The sequence below is a fragment of the Gopherus evgoodei genome, chromosome 1 (assembly GCF_007399415.2).
Source record: "Gopherus evgoodei ecotype Sinaloan lineage chromosome 1, rGopEvg1_v1.p, whole genome shotgun sequence".
In the NCBI taxonomy this organism is placed as follows: Eukaryota; Metazoa; Chordata; order Testudines; family Testudinidae; genus Gopherus; species Gopherus evgoodei.
This window is the reverse complement of record NC_044322.1, coordinates 133,099,224-133,126,662: the sequence shown is the minus strand read 5'-3', so window position 1 is coordinate 133,126,662 and position 27,439 is coordinate 133,099,224. Positions and strand designations below refer to the sequence as shown.

The window sequence follows — 27,439 nt, the reverse complement described above, 5'->3', positions numbered from 1 at the left end:
TCTCCTCTCACGCCTCAGCTCCTTGTCAGATCCATCTCCCCTCCCTCTGCCCCTTCTACCTTAGTTCCTAGTCTCAGCCTCCTTGTCCAGCCAGTACCAGTCTCCCTGCTCCCCCAGCTCCTGGTTCTCTCTGCATTCCCTCCAACCAACTGATCTGGCTTTTGTTCCCTCTGCATTCTGATCAGATGGCTTACTCCTCCACACTGCATTGGTGCCAGAAGGGGGGTTACTGAGAGCACAGAAGAGACAGCCTCACCACCCTCAGGTCCATTATCTGGCCCCACTCTAGCATCGAGCAGCTCGGAGCAGCCATTAAAAGGAAACTCAAGCTTTGTCACTGAAGCCCCGAGCTGCAGCGTGATCAGTCACGCTGTGGAGATGGGCCATGCGCAGTCTAGGCAGCACAAGGAGCTCTGATGGACCAAAACATGGAATCTACAGAGAAGTTACTTGCTAAAATCAAAATCTTTACTGAGCATTCAAGAAGTGTGTTTTTTCAAAGGCTTATAACTTGGCCAGGTGTGGGCAGATTTTCATAGGGATGGCAAAATGAATCTCTCTCATACAAAGGACCCCCACTTGCCTCATCCTGCCCTCACCCAGACAAATTTCAAGTCCCTGCTCTGTAGGACAGGGTTACTGGAGCTATTCAAAGAAAAAGGTCAGATTTTTATTTTTTTAATATAGGCAAAACAATGTATTGTCCCCTAGCCTCATTATCCAAAACATCTGAACCATTTTGGCTGAAACTAACAAATAAATCAATATATAGCTCAGCCTGCGACAGACATCTAGCAGGGAAAATTTCAGCCCAAATAGTGCAAGTTTGGCAAAGTTATAATAAATTGAAAACAGGGTCTTATAATGGGAAGTGTCAGGCAATCTTAACAACAGGCAGCACTACCAGCCCCACCTATAAGAAAATCTGCCTGATCTCCTAAGTCTCAGTCCAGGACCATTGAAGTCAACAGTAGTTATAACACTGACTTTAGTAGTAATAGGTTCAGGCCCCTAACTGCTCATAATATTTTGCCGTTTGGAAACTATGTAAGGGTTTTAAAGACCTAACATTCACCCATATGCAAAGCTCAAAATACGATTCCTAACACTGCTTAAAGTCACACTTAAAAATGAAAGGAAACATGATTGCAAACCAAACAATTATAACTCCACTCCTCCTATTTTATACTTGGTAATTAGCTGAAAATGTATAGTTTTGACACAGCCTAACGAGAAGGCAGAAAGCAGTTGTGAAGTCTGAAGTTTTTAAAGAAATTCTACAGCAGAAGAGGAATTAACAAGGTGACTGAGCTTAAAGCACCTGCAAAAAAAGTAAGTTTTCCCATTTAAAAAGGTTGGGGGAGATGACCTACTTGGCTGCCTCTTTTGTGACAATGCACACTCTCTGTATGGATAGATACAACAAAATACCAGATTCACACATGATTCAAAAAATTATATCCAAAAAACAAGCCTTTCTAGAGTAGCCTTTTTAAAAAACACAAATCTCCTGGCCCATAAGTCAAAAAGTCACTGTGGAGAACACACAGAGATCAGCAAAGCAAGAATGCTCTAGAGAAATTCTTGAAGAAAATTCCATCACAACTTCAAACAACACACTAACAGACATATGGCTGCCTTCAGTAAACAATAAGGATGAAAAATGAGACAAAGCAGGAGCAATATCATGACTTCAATGTCAGCGACAAACAAGCAAAGCACTGAAGCACAGAACAGTCATGGCTGAACTTTTAAACTGTATGATCAGAGGTATCTAAAAAACTATTAATTCATCAGATTCACAAAATGCCATTCTAAAGTAATCTTAATTCCCCCTCTCCCCCCTCCTCCCCCCCCCCCCCCCCGCCCAATTGTAAGCAATTTAACTTAGACTAAAATCTTGGACATTAATGTTTAGGTTCAAAACTACTTCTCAGGCCTTATTTTTTTTTTTTTTAACAAAACCATACAAGAGAAAGCTTTGAAATTGCCTTCAAATCACTTTCTTTGTTCTTGGATCTTCCTAGGGAGGTGATTAATCCTTCACAGAAACAGCAGAACAGAGCCTTAAATCAGAACGCTATCATCCTCATTTTAAGTTAACCTCATGCTGTCATGGGAAAGAAAGGAAAAGCAGAAATGTGTTTTATCTAGTTTTAAACCTTAATATTGATATAGATATTAAGTCACCGTGTAAGGCGTAAATGTTTGTGTGTGTATGCGCTACCTGTCATGTGAATACAACAGCATTCTGAATTATTGCTTGTCTTGAAACAGTCAAGATCTTTTCGCTACATTAAACAGTTTCTTCATGTGTTACCATATCTTTTCCATTACTTTAGTATATTCATAATTGGTCTTCTATCATATACCTCTGACTGGCCTCGCAGTTATCTGTTGTAGTCAATTTAAAAGACATTTGTGTATGAGGATATCTAGTTAATATTTGCCAGTTAAGTATTTTGGCCTGACAAGAGTTTTCTTCTCTTAAACTTTTAAGTATGACCTGCATCTTTCATGTGTATTTATTATTTACTAAGTACCATGTTTAGCAAACGGAAAAGAAAGCTGCTGCCTGTTTTTAGATTGCTGCCTGAAAGTCAGAAATTGTTAAGGACAACCGTCAGTTGCAAAAGTAAGCAACCACCACCTCTACACTAAGCTCAAAAGGGAATTCTATAACCTAAAATACAAAAATTGTTCAATTTTTGCATATTTTGCCAGTTTTTCATAAACTTGCCGGCACATTAATCAATGGCATCATCATCCAAAATAATTTCAGCCAATCTTGCTTACATCAGTTTGCCTTATGATCAATGAAAGCACATTGTTAGCACCATCCATAGTTGTCTAAGTAGGAACACTTGTTAAAATAAATAAATAAATAAATAAAATAAAGAAAGAAAAACAATTCAAAAATAAAAACTTACAGCAGGAGTCTGTGCGTTAAATCAAGCTTTGTAACATTTCCAGTTAAGTAACAAGAAAGTACGCCAACAGGAAGAAGAGAAAGAAAAATTCCCCCCTCCCACAACCTCCCAACTCACTCTTGTAGTGTTTCCACTCCTTTTTCTTTATATTGCAGTTCTTCCTTCATATGTGCCAACTCTCGTTTTAGTCTAGAAAGCTTAAAACAAAATATTTTTTAAGCAAAAATATGTTATGGCAGCAAATCACTGAGTAACTATTATTCTTCTTTCAAATAATTCTTAAAATAATTGTTCTTTCAAGAATTTACAATTACTGTGTATTGTTCAAAGACTAGTATTTTCAAAAAGAAAAGTGATAATCTGTTTGGTTTTTAATATACAGAAAAACAAAAACAAATGCTTTATAGAAATATTAATAAAAACCTACCCAACAACGGTCACAAAGTAACAACATTGCCAAACGTACAAAGTTGCTGCTTCTTTGTATAATCTTCTACTATATTATCTGCTATCATTTGTTCTAATAGCCAACAAGTCTCTGTCCGCATGTGATTTCCCATTTCTCGTCTCCCTCAGAACAGTGATTTCCCATTTAACTCTGTAGTAGACAGCCACCCAAAGACCTGCCCAACTATATTTAATTATATTGCAAACAGCCAGCTCAGACAGCCAGAAAGGGGAAGAGGTTCAGTACTATGGCCTTTTCAACGGGAAGAATGTTCGTTTGAAGTCACTAGAGATTGTGATGATTCATCTGCCCATTTTTATTATAAAAGACAAGTACAAAGTGACCCTTCAGTAGCAGTAAATAGTGAAAGTTGCCTGGCGGATCATTTATTTAATGTAATAATAAGCAGCTGTTCATTATAATCTCCTCAAAATTTGGTGTGTGTCTGCAGTGACGTTTACTACCAAGTTTCACTATTTTAATAAAGTTGTTCCTTAACTGATGCTTCTTGTAACAGATACACAGAATTATGTCTGGTTCCGTATGGATGTTTTATATTTTGGTTTAAAAAGTAACATATGTTCTGGGATAGGCACTCCTTTGTTCGTATATCCATTTCAATAAATGATGCCATCAACTTTCAGCCACAGAAAAAAAATGAAAATTGAGTTTCATAAACAGAAAACAAACTGAGTCTCCCAGAGATTTAGTGGATTTTCTACGATGTACCTGAAACACTGATAAGACACATGTAAATCAGTGACAAAATGATTAACACATCTCCCTCATGCCCTGAAAAAACAGAAGTCACTACATCTTCATAACAAAACAGGAAGTATATAGTGACTTCTCGGATTATCTAGTCCAACTCTTATAAAATACACTCCGCTAAAATAAGAAAATATATCACTAATATCTTCCATGTTTATACACCTCTACCTCGACATAACACTTTCCTTGGGAACCAAAAAAATGTTACTGTGTTATAGGTGAAACCGCATTATATTGAACTTGCTTTGATACACCCAAGTGCGCAGCCCCGTCCTTTCCCCCTCCCACCCCGGAGCACTGCTTTACTGCGTTCTATCCATATTTGTGTTATATCAGGTCAGCGGTGTATATTCAATGGTGTATAGTATATTGCACTCTTCATGTTAATTCAATATACATGCACGTGCATAACACAGAGGTTCACCCTATGTACAGAAGTAAAAAGGCGTATTTCATAGTCACTTTATTATTGGACTACAGAGGATGGGGGACAGAGACGGGTAATCCCTATGCAAATAGAAAAGTCACTTATTTCCTTTAAACCATGTTTAGAGAAATTGAGTGAAATTTTAACTTGTTATATTTTCTTGTTTGGTTTGCTGCATTTTCCAAACATTAGCTCTACCATATACAGTATGTTGTAAATGCATGCTAACAGAATACATGCCTTTGATGGGTGGTAAACATAATTTATTTTCCAGAGAGCCACTCCTGTGAAAAGTGGTCACTAAATCATGAAGTCATAAACAGGAACACCATCCTTCAAAGATATGTATTTTATTTATTTCATAAACTGAGCATCTGGCATGCTAAGTCCATTTTATCCATTAATAAAATGAATATGCAGTTTAGATATATGGTGGGCCTTAAGTTATAAGCTGCTTTATTAGTTGTGGGCATCTAACTAGCTTCCATTAAATATGTAGAATTTTACTGTTCATTAGGAACACTGACAAGCAGATTTGGAAAGATAAGCACAACTTTCCCCTCTACCACTGTAACTACTTCAGACAAGACAATATTCTAAGTATGGTTCTAACCTAAAAATGGTTAAGTAAAAATGGTACTTTCTTATACAACAGATGTGGTCCATATGTGTTCAGAGTTCTATATTCTTATCATAGTATATGGAGAAGTGTTGGGGGTGGGTCATTTGTCACTTTTATAAATGCAGCCCTGGGCAAGCGATCTATTCTGGTCTGTGCATCAACTAAACTGAGTTCTCAGCACAGAGCCACATCCTGACCTCAGTTACATCTACAGTACCCTATGGAACCCAAGAGCAAAATTTAATGACAACTGGTTTGGATAGGTGTTGCTGGGGACAGAATTTGACTTGCAGAATATTTGCTACTAGTGATGATGCTCGAGACAGAAAGGAAATGATTTTTAAAATACAAGTTGGGTTGGTGTGTCAGTCATTCAGAAAAAAAATTCTTTACACTTATAAACAGAAAAAATCTTCGGAATCATTGAGACATAGTACAGATGGAATCACACTGCTATTTTTATTAAATAATTGTTCAAGAGTAGAAGGGCACTTTAAACATGTGCAGTTTTAGAAAGCATACACAACTTCTAAGCTTAATGGTGGGTGGGTGTGTACAGCACTGTTTTAATCACATAACATCAAAAAAAAGATTACTCACTCTGTCACGACGGCTTGCTATTTCTGCTTTAATCTGATATGGGTCATACTTGGTATTAGCTGAAAATCCAGAGAATGCTAAAGAGATGGAAAACAATGGTATTTTAGAAAACATTTTTCATGTTTTCAATGTGTTAAATGATAGTGCGTGCAGGTTGTATGCCATGTAAATTGTAAATAAATAGGTTAGCCTGTCTACATGTTTCTAAAAACTTCAAAGCCACAACTCAGCAAATCACTTGAGCATGTGCTTAACTGTTTTGCAGGACTGTGGCCAAAAACAGTACATACTTGTCAAAGTGTGGCTACACGTCATTCTGAGTTCCCAAAGTTGAGTCATTCTATTTTAAAGAAGGAACAAGCTTATTTGTCTACAACTTCAAGACATGTCTTTGTAGGATATGATAATCATTTGTGACAAGACTTACTCAGTGTAATTATTTTTGAGTACAACACAGGAATGCTTGTAGCCAAAATGATTTCTTCCAAACAGTAGGGTCTAAAAATTGGCAGTACATTTCATGGATTTTTCCATTTATTTTTCTTGCAGTTTAGGAACTTTCATAGGAATGTAACAAATTTAATGTCCCTATGGTAACACAGATTTTATTTACAACCTCCTCAACATGATTACAGACAGAAGTAATTTTTGGCTGTTAATTAAGTTTATGGTATTTATATGCAATAAATAGAATTTATTTAGATCGACAAAATTTGGACTGAACCATCTAATAGAATGTGAATCAATCTGCTACCAAATACATATAAAGGAAGTAAAATCACATCACAAATTTCAATTTAATAAAGCCCTTCTAAGAACAGAAAACTAGGAAAAATTGTTCCACATCAATATCAGTTTCCAGCTCTATCACTGATGAAATTAGGCCTGCTTGCAACTCAGTGCACACAGTAACCACATGCAAGTTTACAGTTCAAAAAATTCCTCACAGCCCCTCAATAGTGACTGTTTTAATAATCTCGTCACAGCTTCTCTTAAGACAGAGTTTCTATTTAAAGACACCTTTGTGTTTTCTCTTTTGGTAGACTGAGGTTTTCCAGGAGGCAACATACTTTTGTACACCAACATATTCTCTCTTTTATAAGGTACAAGATTTCAAAAGTCAATTTGGGCTGAATTCCAACTGGGAAGTTATTATGTGTGTACCTAAAGTTATTCACTATCTATCCTGAATTGCTATATAGCAGCACTGTCTGTTGATTAAAAGCTGATACCTTCCATTCCAGTGTAACTGTCAGGATCATCTCTGGAGCCTTTTTTAAAAAAACGTTACTACATTAACACCCTTCCAGTTATTTAGCATGCAGGTTTGTTTAAATGTTTATTATTGTTTAATTTATCGATTTATTCCAAAACCTCCCTTTATTGACACCTGGGACAGTTCCTAGATTTGTTGTCCAAAAAGGATTGCTCTGATGTGGGTATCTCCCCCAAATCCTCTGCAGTGAAGATGGATGCAAAGAATTCATTTAGTTTCTTTGCAACAGCCTTGTCTTGCTTGACTACTTTTTTAACACCTTGGTCAACTATTGGCCTCCCTCCCTTTTTGGCAGGATTCCGATGTACTTAAATTCTTACTGTTAGCAAGTTGCTTCCCAAATTCCTTCATGGCCTGCCTTCTGATACTTTCACACACAACCTTCCAGAGATCATGCATCTTCTCATTTCCTTATAGGATTTGACTTTCAAATTTTAAAGATGCCTTTTTGCCTGTTCAGCCTCCATTACTCTGCTATTTAGCCACAGTGGCATTCTTCTGGTATTCTTATTGTCTTTTCTGATTGGGGCACGCATTTAATCTGAACCTCTATTATGCTGCTTGCAAGCATTTAGTCCTTTTGACAGCTCCTTTTAATTTCCATCTACCAAGCGGCCTCATTCTTGTGTAGTTCCCTTTTTCAAAGTTAAATGTTACTGCAGTGGGATTTTTGGGTATTATCCCCCTACAAGGATGTGACACACAATGCCTCTTCATACTGTAGGAAAAAAAGAACTTTATGTGTGCAGTTTAATGCAATGCTGAAGGGGAACAATGGTCTATATGGCAAGTAATTGGTTGTTTTTTTTAAATGGAGAGTTGGGAAAGAATTATTTTCCATCACCATCTAAGGAAAAAAATGAGTAATAATGGCCTTAAATGAGAAAAAGAAATATTTAATTTTAATGCCCCCTCATCCACTCCCTGATGTGGATCTGATCAGAATGCCTGTTTTGGGATTAGAAAGCATTTTTTTCCTTTTGCACCAAATCAGCAAGGTGTCCAGGGAGGGATGTCTGGGTTTTACCATGGAAGTCCTGCTGGTTTAAAGGAAAAAGGAAAGGAATAGTTAATGTTAAGTAGTAATACAGGAATACCTAATTTGTAGCAATTAGCAGCCAGTGTCTAATGTGGATAAAAAGGCTACAAGGGCCAGCTCCCAGAAGTAAATATGCTTAAGAGTCCCAGAAAATGGTTGGTGGACCTGTTAGAGTGTAGAGAAAAGAGGAGACCTGAAGCCCTTGCAGACTGAGGTAGTAAAAGGATTCTGAAGTGGGCTAAGTCCAAGAGGTTAGATTGGAGACTGCTAACTCTAATCTGCTGGGTTTATTGTGTGAAGCCATTTAGCTCAGCACTAGACCCAATAAAAAGCCTGGTATTTCAGGGGAGTTAGATGAGGGGAGAGTCCTCTCTTCCCATGGTTAATAAAGTTGTGGCCTGACACTTTATAAGCCAGCTCAGCATTTCATTCTGCTGTGTGTCTTGACCAATTGTGGAAAGAACTTTAACTCTGAATAAACCATGCAGTAACTTGCCAAAAGAGATTGTGCAAGTGCTATCATTGCATGGACTGAAGTTCTCTAATCCAGAATTTCATAATTTTTTTCATGGTGATGATCACAATTTAGTAATGAAAGAGTTTCATGGACACCTCCGCTTCCACCTGCAAACATACAGATCTCATCTTCCCCTGCTCATGAACACATAGTCTTCATGAACTTAGAGGAAATGCATACATAGAAAAGTCTATGTATTTTTAACTGCCTTTTAATCCGATTTGACAGATGGGAACAAGAAGATCGTTCGACAAACCAGCTCTCCACAGATCTAGAACTGCTCTAACTGGTCAGAGACCAATATTTAGAAATGTTTACAAATACTGAAAACATTTTTACTGGTCTAAAATGTTTCTAGATCTTAAAGCACAAGTGAAACAGTTTATTACAAATATTTTTCAAGTACTTTGTTAGGCTTCTGATTCTGGGGAATGCCAGAAACAAATCTCAATAGTTCCAGAAACTTCAAAATTAATTAGTATTTGTACCTTTCCTATGGATATCTCCCAGCAAAGTCTGGGTAACTGTTTGTGTCCAATTCTGCTGCTGTCATACGCAGTTTACCTTTTCTGGGTAGAAAAAGAACTACCACAGCCCAATCAAATAAAGTAGCTAAAAAAAAATCAGACCTTATTTCCCCAATATTTTCTCCACTTATATAAAAATTGCCCTCTACAAGACGATAGGCAATAGGTTATCAAAATTAGTGAAACTAAAGTCTTGTGCAACTACTAAAAGTCTTGAAAAATAAAGAAAAAATATTTTTATAAATTGGATGACTTTCCTATTTTAAAATGACATCAAATCATATTAACTTGCTTTTTCCCACCCTCATTCCAATTGTGACATGATTTTAGTTGCCCACTTTCCACACCACAAGAGCTGGGATTTAAATGTGTCATAAAGTATCAGTTTCAGCCTGTTATAGTGTTTGAAACAGCAGCAACTAAAATCATGTTAGACTATAAGTGGGAAGAAAGCAAGAGGTATGACTTTGGCATCCAGTACCTCAGAAACCAAAAGGACCAAAAACAAAAGCTATTTTTCAGCTTTCCAACAGTATATATCACTAGTGATTTGATAGATATTGGACTTTGCCACTGATCCTTTGGATCAACAAAGTTTTTTTTGGCCATTGTTACAGGAGCACATATATTAGATCAGGGTAGTTTTCAGAGAGTCGGATTCACACCAAGAATAGATAAGAAATTAATAAGGGTTTTATAGAAATCTATTATTATTATTATTATGGGACGACAGGGAGGGAAGGACAAAGACTCAAGAAGTTCCTTACAACTCTAACATATAAAGGAACTTAGTTTTATTTATTAGCTCATTGATTATTTCAACAACAAATTCTCAAGTACTTGTTGCAGAAAACAGCAGAGAAAAATGTAAGATGCTTTTTGCACAGCTCTGAAAAAACATCTTTGATTTTTAAATAAATATTAGCACTACAGTGATAGATTTTTTTTTAAATATTCTGAAACCAGAGGGCATACCACGTAAAAATTATTCACAAATTATAGGTGTTAGGAGGGAACTAAAATAGTGAACCTGGAAATAAGGACAGCCAAATATATCTTTTACTTTAGAGGAAAAAAGAGACATATGCACTTGAGAAAACAGTCAAACATTAATGCATTTACTTTTCATTTGTCATAAATGCTACTGCCATGATTATTATTAAAGATAAGTACTTTTAAACAGGGTCTTTTCTTTCCAGTCTATTTTCACTACTTGATCCTGCACTTAAATGTATAATGCTCCTATTGTTAACATCATGTTTATTACCACGTTAACATGTGACTATGTCATCACAAAATGTTTTTCTTAAATTTTAATTGTGAGAAGAACGAAATGTGTAGGAGAAATCTGCCTTAAATAATTGCTATTTAAATAAATTACTTGCCACATAAATATAGCTGAAAGAAAGCAAGTTTAACAGAAGAACAACTATTTACCTTACAGTAACTACAATTCTTCAAGATGCTGTAGTCAACGTGGACTCGTGTGTGTGCACATGCGACTCACACACAAGAGCAGTTTGTTTGTTTTTAAACAACAGGGTCCGTCAGGGCCATCCACATGCTCTCTGCCTCCTTATGCTGCCATGTGAGGGCATAAAGGGAAGAGAGCCATGACTCTCCCTTAGCTCCCTCGTAACTGAAAGCTTGGGGTAGCTGAAAACCCAAAAAGCAGGGCTGTACTTTGTGGGATCCACACTGACATCACCATCTCAAAAGAGCCACAATCATTTGTAGAGTAAGGAAGAAGAACCAGGGAGAGCATGTGTCAGTGTGGATCCCACTTTAAGTGACTGGCAAGCAGTAACCACTCAGGATGGTAGGAATGAGGAGTTCCAATTGCATCAGCTGAATAGGGATTGTAGTATTGCTCTCACAAAGTTGGTATTTGGCCTAGCAGCTAAGTCCAAGAAACAGTGCCTGACAAATGTCATTCCAAGTCACTGCCTTATCAATCTCTGATATTGAAAAAATCCTTTAGCAGGCAGAGGATATTGCTTGCACTCTGGCAGAGTTTGAGACTTGATGTTTGGTGGGAGACGCTGACAGGCAAGTGAGATACTTTGTGTTATCTACTTTTATATTCTTTGAGAAGAAGTGGCTGGACCTTTCAAACGTCCAGCCAATACAATAAATAGATCAGGCTACAGTCTGAATAGTTTGGTCCTGTCAGTATGATAAAGCAAAGTCATGGAAATGTCAACTATATGTATTTTCTTTCCTCCTTGAGCAGTGAGAGATTTCAGGAAGAAGGCAAGTAGGATGATCACCTGGTTTAGATGAAAATCAGAGACCACCTTCAAAATAAACTTTGGGTGTTGCCTCAGCACCATTTTGTCACTATGGAAGGTCATATAAGGGGACACACCCATAAGTGCCTGAAGCCAGCTCACTCTCTTGGTTGAAATAGCCATGAGGAACACTATCTTCAGAGTGAGTTAGTCCAGGGAACATTCTGAGAGAGGGTCACGTGGAGGTTTTGTTAAGTTTCAGGAGGACCATACTAAGGTCTCAAGCAGGAGCCGGTTTTCTGACCAGTGTGTATGAGTCTCTTGACAAACTTTGATACTATGGGATGATAAAAAAATCAAGCACTGCAGTACAAGCCTGAAATCACTATGAAGTGGACCTTTACAGAGCTACATGGAAGCCTGATGCTTCAGTGGTAACAGGTAGTGGGTGGTCTTCAGTACTTCAGTCTGAGTCATGTCCAGATCACGATGGGCTGCTACTCATTTAGATGAATAGGTTCATCTGATAGATATTTTCCTACTTTGAATCAGAATTTCCTGGATCCTATCCATGGTACTTAACCAGTCAAAGGCCACACTGTTAGATGTGGCAACTCTGGGTCTGGAAGAAGTATCTGACTATGGTGTTGTGAGATTAGGTCTGAATGGTCCAAGAGCTGGATCAAAGACTGAATGGACATTGGTAAGAGACCTGTTAGCCAAAACTGCCTCACCCAATCCAGGAGCAATGAGAATGACCATGATCTTGTTTCTCCCAGTCTTGGAGATCATTAGGGGAATCTGTGGGACAGCCTATTGGAGACCACTGTTCCACTGTAGGAAGAATGCATCCAGTAATGATCCTGGGCTCAGTCCACCTCTGGAGCAAAAGCCGTGACATGTAGTCTTGTCCTTGGTGTCAGACAAGTCTACTGAGGATCTCCAAACATGGAACAGCTCTTCTGCAATGAATCTATGCAAGGACCATCTCTGGTTAGGCACAGATTGTCTGCTCAGGAAGTCTGCCAGGTTGTTGCTGACTAGGAAGTGAAGAGCCATCAGGATCTCCCCATTCTGACAACATCAAGTCCAGAATTTGATGGTTTCCAGGAAGAGGGACAAGGAGCAAGTGTCCACTTGTTTGATTATGCAGTGCATAGCTGTCTTGTCCATGAAGATTTGCACTACCAAATTCCGGAGGATCTGCAGGAACACCAGACAGACCAGTCTAACAGCTCTCCGCTTCAGGACGTTCATATATAATTCCATATCATCTGAGGACCAGTCCTTTGAGTCTGCGGTAGTCAAAATGAGTTCTCCTGCTTGCCCCGACACATCCATGATCAGCGTATCTTCACGAGGGACTGAAAGGGGTACCCCTCTTAGTGCATTTGTGGGATCCAACCACTAAGCCAGATCAGAAGTGACTGATATATGAGGCACATAGATTTTCCTATCTAGTCAATGTTGCAGAGAATAGCCTGACCTGAGCTAGAAGTGGAGGAGTGTGAATGCCTTGTCTTCCCCAGGTGGGCAGCCACCACTGCTAAAGTAGTCACAAAAAGTCTAGGTGCCATGGAAAGTCCAAATGGAGTACCGTGTATTGGTAGTGATTAATTTCCACTGTGAAACTAAAAGTACTTCCTGAGGGCTGAGTGAATATTTATATAAAAGTACACATCTCCCAAGCCGAGAGCCACAAACTAGTCTTGAGTCTGCAGAGATGAAATGATAGGTGCACATGTTACCATCCTGAATCTGGGGCAGTGTATTTTCAGTCTCCAGTCAATTCTGCTAGCTGGATAACAGGGTGGAATAAATGCCAGAGGAGCCATATGAGGGGCATTTTTGAGTATCATGATCATTTTCAGAATGGTACTCCTGCTGTCTGCCCTGGGAGTATGGATGAGCCCACAGTTTTCATCGGGGCTGGTATTTATAGAGTTTTCTGTAGGGGTCGGTGTGTAGGTTCCCAGTAGCATTACAAGGGACATCCCCAATTTAAAACACAAAATTGCCTGCCCCGTACTAAGTCAGTATGGGATGCATTTTATCCCATTTTCAATTTAGCACGTGGGGTCTCAATGCCACTCAGAGTCCAAGCTCTGACTGTTCCCAGCACCTGCGTGGAATCTTAACAGGTGCCACAGTGGCAGCGCCCAGAGCTAGAGAAAGAACCCCTGGGAAGAATATGAGACAAGAAGGGACTTTCTCCAGAGGTGCAAGTGAAGACTAGGCACATCTGAGGTTTGTCCCATATTTTTGAAATTTAAAGTTGGCAAGCCTAGTCTCCAGTGATCTCAGGGTGGCCCCAGTGTCCTTTAAGGAATGATTTTGCCAGTTCTCTTCTTGACAAGCTCCATGCCACAAACAGGAGACCTCGTTTAGTAACATGGACTTCTCTAGGTATTTCTGATGCCAGAGCCAAGAGGCCCGTCTCATGGTCATGGCCATCTATCTTCTGACTGTGCCAGAGGCACCTATGTCAGCTTGTGAGGCTGTCCTGGACACTGTCTGGTCTTCTCTGATGATCTCCTTTAATTCGTCCCTAACATCCTGGAGCACATTTGTCAGAAAGAGTCACTCTTTCCCCTATCAGGAAATTATATTTGGCTAACAGTGCTTCATAGTGTGCCACATGGAGTTGCAGTGAGACAAATGAGTAGGCTTTGCACTCAAACAGGTGCACACAGGCACCCAAAAAGCTTTTCAGGGTCTTTGTCCTTCGATGTGCCTTTTGTCAATTTTAATTTTTCTTGCACTGTTGCAACTACCAACTGATCCTGAATTGGAGGGGGATGGGACGAGTGCTCAAAGGTTTTTAGAGGCACCTGATAATGCTTCTCCACCAGTCTGCATGTGGGCTGGATGGTTGCTGGGGTATGCTAGAGCCTACAGGAAATACATTTACAGTGTGATCAAGAAATTAAAGAGTGTGTGAGATTTCTCTTGGATTACCATCATTTCACTGTCCAGGGTCTTCACTATGTGAGTTGGAAGATCCTGGAGTACTTTAAAGTCCCGGGGCACCAGGGCTAGAGATGGTATGACCACCTAGTCAGGAAACAATAAAGATGCTTTGGATGGAGGTCAAGGTGCCATTGTTTCTCCAATGTCCCTACTTCTTGGACATCAATGTATGGCTCTGGTGTCAGTGACCCAAGTCATGATTCCACTGGGGAGCCTGATCTATTCATCTTCCCGAACCTACAGGAGGGGAATCTGCTGTGGGATACCTGAGATGATTGGCCCCCAGTATGGCCAGAGTAGCTTGGTATATGGATACCAGCCCAGGAGCAACTGGTTGACTCAGAGCCACTCCTTTTGTCTTTGTGGCAGCATTGCAACAGGAACCTCAGGCCATCTTCAGGGCCACTCCCAGACAGTAACAGGGAGGCATCCCTGCTTAACCCTGCAGTGAAGGCATAGCTCCACAATGATGATGAGAAAAAGGAGTCCTCGAATGGTGGATGATTGGCTCCAGGGCCCAGTGCCACTTCAGTACTAACAAGGACCCTAGAGGGAATCCTGGCAGTTCCACAAGGGTCTACCTCAGCCCTGTGGTATGGTTGATGCCTTCACTGGTGTCAGCTTAGTCAATGCCACTCTCCACGGTAGAAGATTTAGGCTCTTTATCCTTTTAGGAGTGAGGCTTCTTCTCCTTTCTACAGGGCAATGTCTCCTTACACTTGGGGCCATGTCTGGTCTCAGTTTGGCCCTTCTAATCCTTACGTTGGGTGCTGGCTCCAAAGATGATGTTGTGTATGCCAGAAGAACTGGTCCAGAAGTCAGTTGGTATTTGTGCTGCTTTTATACCTGATATCAGTCCTGAGGTAGCTATGATTGGTGTAGATGATCCTAGTGCCAGGGTACTCCATGTGCATTTGATGGTGGAGTTTCCTTCACTTCCTTCCTTTCATTACCAAATCCTGGGTTGTGGTGCTTGTTGGTATTGTGTTGGGGGTGGGGAGGGAAGGAAACTGGGAGGCAGTGCTTAAGTGCAGTTTCAGCCATGCATCCCTTGACTTGCTCATCCTCACTGAGGAGGATGTATACATCGAGCAGTTATCGGGGAAATGGTTGCCCCGCAACAGAAAAGTCATCAGCTCAACCTCTCAAATTGGGAAATGAGTCCATTACAGATCAGGGAGGGCTAAAACCCTAGGGCTCAAAAGAAGAGCTCTAAACTTCTGACATGTAGATTTCATCAAAAATTGAAAGGACAGAAATATAAGTCTAATCTAATATGGAAAGCCTTTGAACGAAAGTACCACAGATTTCTGTAGTATTCTGTTTTATTAATACTTTGATGCAACAGACCACATATATAATGCACTGAATATTTGTTTAACATGTGTTAGCAAATCCGTCACCTTACGTAAAATTCTGTCCTATAATTGCAACTTAAAATTATCAAAAGAAGTTCAGCCATGAAGAAAAACCAGAGTGATTTGGACAGAAGATCTTTGCTTTTTCCTAACAGTGTGGTTCCATTCCAAAATAACTAAAGCATTTATGGCTAATACTCAACACCCTTTGCAATATTTTTTGCCCACCAAGGGTTGCGGGGGTGGGGATGGAAACTCACTGAGAATGGGGGGCAGAAGAATCAGATGGGGAGTGATTTTGACACTCAGGGGTGAGAGGGTGCAGCCAGCAACACACTGAGAAGGAAAGTTCTTGGTGTTCCTATCTGCTCCCATTGCTGCCCTGCTAGGTCCTGCTCCCTGTTCAATCCCGAGCGCCACATCAGCCACCCCCCTCCCCCTGCCCACCAGGCATGCACAAGTTCTCAAGGCAGCAGAGTTCCCCACTCCCAATACTTCTGTTGCTGGGTTCTACCACCTCTGCCACAAAATCTTAAAAACATTTTTAAATTATCTGTTTGTTTTAATTTTGAAAACCATATACAAAAGAATCAATTAGAATTATAAGGTGCAGGGATCTCCAAGGTAAAAGACATTGAATATTATGATATTATGCATGAAACAAGAACATCTAAGAACTAGCTAAACAAAGTAGCCTTTTAGTAAAGGCACATACAATTATTAAAGAGATTTTCTTACATAAATGATCTAGTTGTGTACTACATAAATATATTAACTGTTTGGACACCCTGGCTCTGAGCCCTTCAAAATGCCAAAGTCATGCATCAAACATCTGTTTCTGGCTCTGAATATCAAAATGTAAGTAAAATGTTACATTTAAAAGCAGGCACTAATAAGAGAGAATAAATTGTACTGGGACTGGACAGTAAGTTGGACTGTGAAGGCAGTCATCTGTAGAAATGTTTTATGTCTATTCCACCACAGTCACCAACCAGTGGTTGGCCATATGAAGGGAAGCTTTCTGTGGTGCTCACATTATAAAGTCATCTCTCATAAAATGTCCAACTTGGCTCCTAAAACCATATCAAAACCTACTCTCAACTCGTGATGGATGAACCTCAATGGATTCAGTTAATCATCCACTGTGATCCAAACTTTTTGGGACTTTCACTCATTTCATCCTTTCCTAATGGGCACCTCGCCCTTCCCCTTTTGGTAGCCCCCATTCCTCCACAACTCACACTAAATACCATTTTTTCCCCCCAGCAACATGCTCCTGTTTCCATGCCCGACATACAATGAACCTCCACCTACTCCTCCATTTGCCCCTCACTCTCCTTTAGATATTTGTTGCGGGGATACAGTTGTCTCTGTGTTTGACCCCAGGAACTTGTACTTTTAACTATCACACCAAGATTTGCCAGACCTTGTGACTTAACCCAGACTGAACTATTCAAGACACAACTTAAGAGATTTTAAAGTTGAGGCAGCTAGGTCCTTTAACAGACCTTAAACAGTATTAGATAACAATACAGTGGAGAGATCTGACTGGGGGAAAAGTTTGAGTCTGTTTGAGACTTTAGAGTTAGGGAAGAAAAGCAACTAGAGGCCTGTGGGACAGTGAAGGAGCCAGCAGAGGACGACTGAATTATACTGTAGGGGAGAAGTGAGTGAACCAATTCTTAGGTCATACTATTTTTTCAAGTAGCATTGACCAAAGAAATCCTTAACTAAACCTTTGGTCAATCTTATAAAATAATATTTAAGCTAGGATCAGATAAAAGGTTGAAGTTCAAACTAGTTATCTTAGAAGACCTTGTTTGCTCATTCCTATCCTAAACTCTGTCTTTATAAACATCTGATGAGGTAATACATTTATTAAGAACTGTGTATGGAGATAAGGAAACTTTTCAATTTTCTAAGAGTTAGCTTAAGGCAAGTAAATTTGTCATCTGCTGGTACATAGTGTTGCAAATTAACACAATGGATTGCCAGTGCAGAAGGCACTGTCTTATCTAGAGCAAACAGCAACTTTAGAAACTGAAGTGCACACGTGTAACCAGAATCCAAACATACTTTAAAATATTCCAGTGAAGGAGGTGTTTTTCATTAATTTAACACATAACTTTCACACTCATAGAGCCTGAGAAGCAGAAACTAGGGTTGGCCTAGTTCTACTCTCATTGCTTCATTTATGCTTTCAATATTCTGCAGATGGATAAAAAGATTAGCCTTCTGTTCTAAATAAAGACAGAACTTGCTTTTCAAAAGTGAAAGTTCATTAAAATGAAACTCCTAGTTATATTGGAGGAAATTGTCTTTGGAGAGGGCTATTTTCTTTTAAGATGCAATTTTTTCCCAAGAATCACAGCAACTTCATGAGTAGTTTAAACTTTTACATTACTGAAAACAGAGAGTGATGGGAGCGAGCTCTTAGATTGCGTGTAAAAACTGAATAGTGGAAAAATACATATTAGCAAGACAATGAAAGTAAACTCACCACTAGCATAGGAGCGGCTATCATCCTCACACAATTTGTGCAGCTGCTGGTATTCTTCTTGGGCTAGCTCAAAACGCTGCTGTTTAATTTGGTAAATCTCTTTCTTGGCATTAAGTGCCTCCTGGGCAACAATTAAATATTCCTTTAGCATGCGTTCCTGCTCTCTTCGCCACTGCTCTCTTGGGTCCTCAATTTGTGTGAGCTCTGAGGAGAAAAACTTAAGTCCTGTTACTCCACTAAATACAAGTACCTTCTCAATGTCAATTCTCAATATCTACACTGATAGTTCATGACCACAGGAAATGTGCTCAAATAATCCAGGTGAAGTCTCTCTCTAAAACATCTAGTATACTCAATTCAACACAAAGGTCAGCAAAGAGAGAAAAAAGTGACTGTACTCTCACTTATATTTGAGTCTTTTCTTTTTAACTTCATCTCTAAGAATAAAACTAGTTTTTCAGCAGTAAAATGACCTCAGTCAACTTGTTTTAAGATGACAAATTAGATCATTCTGATGGCATAACGGTAATACAACCCACAGCCAAGTAAGAGAGACAAATTAATATCCCAATACTTGACTCAGTTGGTGGCAGGAACAGTTTAGAGATTTTATATTCAGCCTCCAGAAAGGTGCAAGATAAACGCAACACCCTGAAAGGCTATTTATGTTATCTTTATGCCTGCATGGTTAAATAGCAAACAATGAAGATTAGTGTTTTGGGCCCAGATTCAGGAAATCATTTTAATGCATGCTTAATTTTAACTTTCTTCTATCCTAAAAGTCATAACTAGATCCTTGATGTTCTCATCACTTTTAACCAGGGCTTTGGAGCAGAGCCTCGAGTTGGAGCGCAGAGCAGCTCCGGAGCAGTGGAGCTGCAGGTATTTGCCTGGAGCTGGAGCAGAGCTGGAGCACTGCTCCAAAGCCCTGCTTTTAACATTTGAGAACAGCTAATGTTTACAGTCACAGGCTGAAAGTAAAGCTTGTTTCTAGCATCAAGAAACTTTTTCAAATATATGCTTATAGTATAAAAAAGTTTTCAATGTTATGTTCCTGCAAACACTTCAATGGCCCACAAATTCAAAAAATAGAACAAAAAACCTGAAAAAGGGAGGGAGGGGGAAGGGCAGCAGGAAGAAGAGTAGTTTATATCATCCTGCCTGTGCAGAGTCTGCTGTGTATGTGAATGCCAGCCTCCTATGGCTGTGTTTACAAAAATCAGATGCATAAATCACCATTTCTGCAGCTCCATTGTTGGTAGTAATTGTGCAATCTGTCATACAGCCAGGGGGCTGGCATCTTAATACCATACTTCAGAACAGGGTTAGTCAATATGGTGGTAAAAATGCTTATACCTTATCTGCATTGCTGTTCCATTGCCACCATATAAATCAATCTTTATGTTTCAAGTTATATCATTACCTTAATGTACACAAGTGCTATAAACAGTTGCCAAAATCATTTAGTCCTTTTTTAAAAACGTTAGCCACAGTAAATCCTGCAATAGGGCATTCCACAGGTTAACTATAGGAAGTATTTCTGTTATGAGTTCCAAATGTATTAATAAAGTGGTTTTTGAAACATCATACCACAGGCTATCTTGAGGAATGTAGAATAAGCCATAAGACAGATACTCAATACAAGCAAAGAAGATATTTTCAGTTAATTTTCCCCCCTAAAAACTCTGATTTTGTTGTTACTATGATAGGAAAGGGGAAAGCCAACTCTTTTGTTGGTACTAATAATAGGACTTAAACCTATTTAAATATTTCTGTTTGCACTGTGAAATCAGAGATTGTAGTGATTGAGCCCCCCAAAATAAAAACTGCAGTTCTCCCTTCAAACTAATAATAAAAAATCACCACAGTCATACAAGCAGCTCTGTTGTTTGAGAACCATTTGAAAATTAATTGCCTAAACAAATGAGACTTTCAGGAATTAAAAGAGTGACTATATTTAAAGTGGTTTAGAACTATGACACCCTAATAAATGGCTCTTCACAATGTTCCAATTCTAATCCCAGGTAACAGCAAAGGTTAAAATGTATCACACCCAGCCCTTGAGAAGAGGAGTCTGTACATTTTGAGACACTGCATAACCTGCCAAGTGACCAAAAATCTTCATCATCATCTTGCATCCCACTAAGAAAGAGTCTCACTTCCTGTTAAGTACAACACTGACATTCTTCTGTGGAAGACTACACTGTACTCTGGCCTGGAATAAGTGTATGGAGCACAGACTGCACCAGTTACCATAGAGAAACTGAAACTGAAGGTGTTTTAGATTTGGATAGCCACTAATTTAGTTTCTATAGAGCTGACTGAAATTCCTATAGTTACTCGGGCACAGCCCTGGCTGGCCAAGAACATGGAATATGTTATTCCCAACTGGGAAATGTGCAACTGGTTAAAAGGAGACTTCAAAGGCTCTTAAAACTCAGAGGAGGAGGGGAAAGGAATTCTGCGGTTGGCAGCCACTGAAGCGTCTTAAGAAATATTTGGACATGCTCCAACACCAGCTTAGCGAGGGTGTCAACGAAGCTAAGAATTAACAGGATGAGATGGAGATCAGGGTTGGCTCCGAAGGTAGCTCTGTGATTTACAGAGGATTCCCTTTCATCTTAGGTTTCCTACTGTAAATGGAAAGTCATTGACCAGAATTTTTTTCATCACAGCCCAGATAGTGTTCCTCTTTCTTGAGTAAAGCTATCAAGACAGGAGACCTAGAAGAGTGATATGCATTGCTGCTTTATTTTGAAGAGTGGAAGGAAAGAAAGGATTTGGGTGTACATAGCTTGGGAGGTTTCTTCAATGCATGGACTTTAAAAAGCACTGATTTGAAACCTCTCTTGCATCTTCTCCCAACATTTCTTGTAACTATTACATTGATTTCTGCTGCGGTGTCTGCTGATACACTAAGCTGTAGCTCCTGGAGACAGCACATAACCAGGCCATCAGTAAAGAAGAATGGATAAAAGTCTAATCAAGGAGTGATCCTGTTCTCCTACTGGATACTGTCACCCAATAGCTACTGTGGCAAATATTTTAGGTAGATCTCAGAACCCCCAGAGTAAGAGATTCCTTCCACCAGAACCTCTCCTTGATTCTTATGCCATCACTGCATTCACCTGTCATTGCATCCCCAATGGTTACTAAATAACACCCCAACAATTCTACCCTTGCACTAGGATCAAGCTTAAAAAATTGAAACAAAAAAAGAACAGATCTTTGTTCCATAGCATGAAGAACCTAGTTCCTAAAAAAGGAATCCTATTAATTGGATGCTTTATTAGCCCCTTTTAGCCACAGCATCCCAAAGGGATTTTGTGTTTAGTCCATTATCTACCACACCAGTAAGTCCTTTACAAAGTAAAGAAACCTGTGACAATATTCAGAACTATTGACACTATGCTTATATGTACAATGTGTGTGTGTCAGTGGTGTTTTATTACTATCTGAGATAAAGCTCTATCTTCTATAAAAGTTGCCCTGACAGCTCAAATAAGAACATTGCTCATATAATTTTTAACAGTAAGTACTTTAAGAATTACACAAACACCTGCGCTATGGTTTTTCAATGGATCTTGAAATACTCACTAGGTTATTTATCTTTCTAGTGACTACATTAAAATCTCTGTAAAGGTTTTTGTTTTTAAGAGGGAAGAAATGTCTGTGTGTGGTCTTTCACGCACCAAAATCAGGTGAAAAATGTTTTTGTGAAAGCCACAAAAATATGCAGAGCAGTTCAGAAGCTGGTATAATACCTGAAACGATTAGTTTAAATTAACTACATTCCAAAGAGATGGTGTTGAAATTGGTTTTGCAGAGAGTGCTCTTTACCACGGATGTTACTGCTCCTTTCTTCTTTTCTTACCAGCTAGTTGCCAGTTCGCACAATACTGAAAGCATTCGCTCATTAGTGAAAAGTAGCTTAAATGATGGAAGCACAATAGTCCCAGCAGCACTAACATACAGCTATAAAAAGATAAGATATATACTTGAAAAAGTATAATTTGCAAATGTGCCAGACAGTAGTGGTATGAAGCTCAGTAACAGTCCAACAGCAACAGTGCGTAATGTATATAGCCAGTGGTTCTAAGCCCACTGATTTGCTATGAGGAAGCATAAAATATACAATGCTTAGGAGAGGATGAGATTATTATTTAAATAAGAATACATATATCAATCAATAATCTTAAAATGATGCTAAATAGCTGCTAAAATTAAAAACACCACGCATTTACTCTCAGCCTGTTTTGGGCACTGTGGGTTGTTTTATAAGGGAGCAAACTATGGACTACTGAAAAGGAATACAACAAACAAAATGCAGTCTGAAAATGCTGACACTTCACCAGCATTAGCATTTGTATCACTTTATGACATGCTCCTTCAATACTCTTCTGTCAAAACAAGAACTTGAAGCACTGATTAGGAATACATCTACTTTGGAAATTCTCTTTGAATATAAATATTAAAATGAAATTATAAACTTGACTTATTCCAATAAGGGTTGTTTAGATAAAACTTTGCATTACATCACAAGAGTAATAGTGATTTTACATACAACTATTTTTCATCCATAGATCTTAAAGGGCATTATTGCCTTTTGACGTATGGGGAAACAAACACTGCAAGAAGTAACTTGCCCAGGACTTCTCATAGTAACTGAAAGTTGAATAAATGTCATTTTAATCACACTTGGTGAAACTATACTTGTTGCTGCTTGTGAATGTTCAGAAAACCAATTTTACTTCTACTCACGATTTATATGGTCCATGTAATAAATTCCAATCTGTTGATCATAAACAGTTTCCCATCCTAAAGGAAGTTCATCGCCAACACAGTCAGCAAACGTTAATGGCTTTGTAATCCTGTAAAAATATAAAATATAAATAATGAAAACAAACTCAAAAGATGCATCATTTACTATGCAATTAATGCTATTTAGTATGTGCTTTGACTAAATCAAACCTCTGATTTGAGCAACATTAAATAGTTACAACACTTTCACATGCAATAGTAATCTTAAGTACGTGAAAACTGAAATGTATGAAGAAAATGAACATTTAATTTAGAAAGTATGCTGACAGCTACTCCCAAAACAGGTGAGACAGCTTCTCCCTTCAAGTTCTGTGTTTAACTATTTAATTATGATGGCATGCAGTCCTGCCAGTTTCTCTTCACACCCCCCAAAAAAAACCCTGCAGTAACAATGTGAGAACAGAGCTGGAATTCATTGCTGTTCACATTTATTGGAAACTTTATAGCATCCAAGTTCTTAGACTGTCAAAGCAGTATAATTTGCTATCCATGGCAGCTCAAATGTAAAATAAATAAATAAATAAATAAATAAATTTCAACTGCCAACGCACAGTATATATAATATAACGAAATTCCATTATCTCAGGCCAACATAAATTACCCTGCTCTGCCCAGAAAAAGGAACTAGGCAATCACTATAGGTTTGTGAAGCATTTAGATATTCCTAGAATGAAGGATATACACAAGTAGCAGCAGCAGCATTACTAACCGAATATTCTGAATATCATACTACTTCTGCAGCAACTGTTTGACAAACTAATAGTAATAAAATACACAGAGTGATAACTTTCAATAGAGTACTGGTAAATAGTCATTTTTCCTACTATTCAATGAACCAGAGCTTCTTGACCTTTTTCTTTCTAACACACACACACACACACACACACACACACACAAAAACTCCATGGTCCAGTTGTACCACAACCATTTTTCTACATATAAAAGCAAGGAGTGACATTAAGGGGCGGCAAGCAGGGCAATTGCCCGGGCCCCCAAGCCACAGCGGGCACTGCAAAGCTAAGCTGCTTCAGCTTCAGCCCTGGGGTGGTAGGGCTCAGGGCTGCAGGCAAGTGCGGCAGGGCTTTGGTTTTCTGCCCTGAGCCCTAGCAATTCTAATGTCAGCCATGCTTGGCGGACCCCGGGCATGTCTACACTACGAAGTTAGGTCGACTTTTTTAGACATCAATTTGAAACAGCGATTGTGTGTGTCCCCACTTAAGACCATTAAGCTGGCGGAGTGCGTCTACAGTACCAAGGCAAGCATTGACTTTTGGAGCGTTGCACTGTGGGTAGCTATCCCACAGTTCCCAGAGTCTCCACTGCCCATTGGAATTCTGGGTTGAGCTCGCAATCCCTGACAGGGCAAAAACATTGTCGTGGGTGGTTCTGGGTACATATTGTCAGCCCCCCACCCCTCCATGAAAGCAACAGCAAAAGATCATTTCTTGCCTTTTTTCCTGGGTTACCCGTGCAGATGACACACCACCTGCTCAGCTCACTGTCACCTTACATCTCCTGGGTGCTGGCAGCAGATGTGGTATTGCAGTGCTACACACGGTAGCAGCTCCTTGCCTTTGCAAGTTAGCATAGACAGTTAGCAGCCTTATTGTGCCATCTGCTACTGTCTCTGGTTCCTCCTGGCCAGCCTCGGTGAGGTCGGTCAGGGGCTCCTGGGCAGACATAGGTGCTCCTGGCCGGCCTCAGTGAGGTTGGTCGGGGCCCCTGGACATAAATAGGAGTGACTCCAGGTCATTCCCTTCTTTAAGATTCATCTAATGTAGATTCAGTCCTGCCTGGAATATCAGGCAAGCCTACCAAAGAACCAGAGAGGCAAACAGCCACTCCAGGTCAGAACTCCAGACATCCTGCTTCTATGATGAGCTGCATGCCATTCTAGGGGGTGCAACTACAACTACCCCACCCATGCTTCCCTTCAGGCTAGCTTGGCAGTTATCCCCCCATTTGTGTGATGAATTAATAAAGAATGCATGAATTTGAAACAATGACTTTATTGCCTCTGCAAGCAGAGATCAAAGGGAGGAGGGGAGGGTGGGTTGGCTTACAGGGAAAGAGAATGAACCAAGGAGGCGGGTTTTCATCAAGGAGAAACAAACAGAATTTTCACACCGTAACACCGTAGCCTGGCCAGTTATGAAACTGATTTTCAAAGCTTCTCTGATGCGCAGCGCGCCGTGCTGTGCTCTTCTAATCACCCTGGTATCTGGCTGCACTTAATCATTTTGTCTTTTAGAACGGAGTTCGGATAGCACGGAGGGGCTTTTCCTGTCTACCTGGCCAGTGCATCTGAGTTGAGAGTGCTGTCCAGAGCAGTCACGATGGAGCACTCTGGGATAGCTCCCATAGGCCAATACCGTTGAATTGCATCCACACTACCCCAAATTCAACCCAGCAAGGTTGATTTCAGCGCTGATCCCCTTGTTGGGGAGGAGTACAGAAATCAATTTAAAGAGCTCTTTAAGTCAACAAAAATGGCTTCATCGTGTGGATGGGTGCAGGGTTAAAAATCGATCTAATGCAGCTAAATTCGACCTAAACTCGTAGGGTAGACCAGAGCTCCTTGAAATCTGTTCATGGCCCTTGGTTGAGTACCACTAAATCTTTGGATTCAACATTTGTATTACTCTGGAACAACAAAACTACCAAGAATTTAAGAAAACCAATACAAAGGCAAAAGTAACCAAGACAGAACCCAAGGGTATAGATTTTTATCCAGTTCACTTCCCACAGCATTATTCCAGCAGTTGCTGAAACCATCACATAATGTATTCCCTAATAGTTTCTAAATGGCTCAAATAAAAAAATGTAACTAGCTATGTAATCAACTCAGTCACAAAAGAAAAGTTAATTTTATAAAGATAAACATTAACTAAATATTAACAATATAAACCTAAGTTAAATATAAACAATATAAATATAAACAATTCCAATATAATGTAATACAGGTGACGCATATCACCACATACTGCATAAAATCAGCTTCCAAATTTGTGAACAAATGTACAATATCTGATTACAGTCTCCTATAAAAGATCAGAATTTGGACATTTATAAATGCATGCATTTTATCACCAGCAGGAATCCTAATGATCATCAGTTTGACCTTCCGTATAACACACAGATCATTGAACTTCCTCCAGTAGTTCCTGCAAAAACTCTCATCTTTTAAAAAAGATATCCTTCTCAGTTTAAAGACTTCAGGTGACGGAGAATCTACCACATCCACTGGTCATTTGTTCCAATGGTTCATTACCTTCCATGATGGAAAAAAAAATGTGAGCCTTATTTATTGTTTCAATTTAATTAACTTCAACTTTGAGAAGTTCAATAGTGAATCTTTTTAAACCCTTGTATGCTAGATTTAAAAGCTCTGAAGTATCAGATACATTCTTCCAGTGTTGATACAAACTTACCAACCAGTCTCAATCTTCACTTCATCTAACAATCTATTAGCCTATTAAGTCTCTCACTGAAAGATGTATTCTCCAGACCTCAAACCAGTCTTGGCTCTTTTTTGTACCCTCTTCAGTTTTTCAGGATCGTCTTTGAAGTACTGACATCAAAATTGGCCAGAGCATTCCTGTAGCAGTCTCACCAATGCCATATATAAAAATACCAATTCAGTATTCCTACTCAATGTTCCTTTGAGCATCCAAAGTGATCTTTACCCCTTTTAGCCATAGCATCACACTGGCAGCTTATATGTTTGTTTTGTTATCTAGCATGACCACCTATGTTCTTTTCAGAATAAAGGAACTAGACTTATTGCTAACTGTTCCCAAAGCAGCCTGCAAGACACTGCTTATCTTTTTACATAAAAACAGTGAAATCTTTCTTAATTTCCAAAACCTTTAGGCCCGATGTCAACTTGACAAATACAAATGGGAAAATATAACTATTTTAGCATCTGGATCTCTCTCCTCAAACCCTCTCTCAACTTAAAAAAAACCACAACAAAAATGTATTTTCCACATTTTTATAGCAGCACTCTGCATTCTACAATTCTTCTGTGCAAAAGTGTTCCACTTATTTTCAAAATGCAGGGAATATAATATTTTCCCATCATGTTTACAAACATGATAAACAGACTAATTTGGACAATATTCAAGACAATAGTAAGAAAATCCTAGTTTGTTCTCCTAGTTATCATATACTTGTGATCTAGATGTTTCCCAGAGACACTGATTATATCTTCTACACAACAGGTAATGACCTGCACGCAAAAAAGTGCTAAAAGTTCTGTTTTAGTACCAAACAAGATTTTGGTTTAAAGGAGATAGGAGAATGATGACTGAACCAATAAAAAAGCCCTGCATATTTAAATTTATTGAACACAAAATAAAGTAGCAAAGACAAATTTCAAAAGAGGATTCATTTTCTAACC

At 39.2% G+C, this 27,439-nt stretch overlaps 1 protein-coding gene across 3 annotated transcripts in view; it reads right to left on the bottom strand.

Annotated features, from left to right (window-relative positions):
• The window catches only part of WWC3 (WWC family member 3), a 180,692-nt gene that overhangs the window by 96,155 nt on the left and 57,098 nt on the right, over positions 1-27,439 (bottom strand). For 2 of the 3 annotated variants that reach the window (XM_030572575.1, XM_030572584.1), the window contains exons 2-5: positions 22,978-23,087; positions 18,217-18,420; positions 5,799-5,875; positions 3,048-3,127 (exon numbers count right to left, since the gene is read on the bottom strand). In XM_030572575.1, the coding sequence (XP_030428435.1) occupies positions 3,048-3,127; positions 5,799-5,875; positions 18,217-18,420; positions 22,978-22,993 (377 nt within the window). In that variant the 5' untranslated portion in view covers positions 22,994-23,087. Of the gene's footprint in view, positions 1-3,047; positions 3,128-5,798; positions 5,876-18,216; positions 18,421-22,977; positions 23,088-27,439 lie in introns of those variants that run through there. The other variant, XM_030572564.1, reaches the window with a different exon arrangement.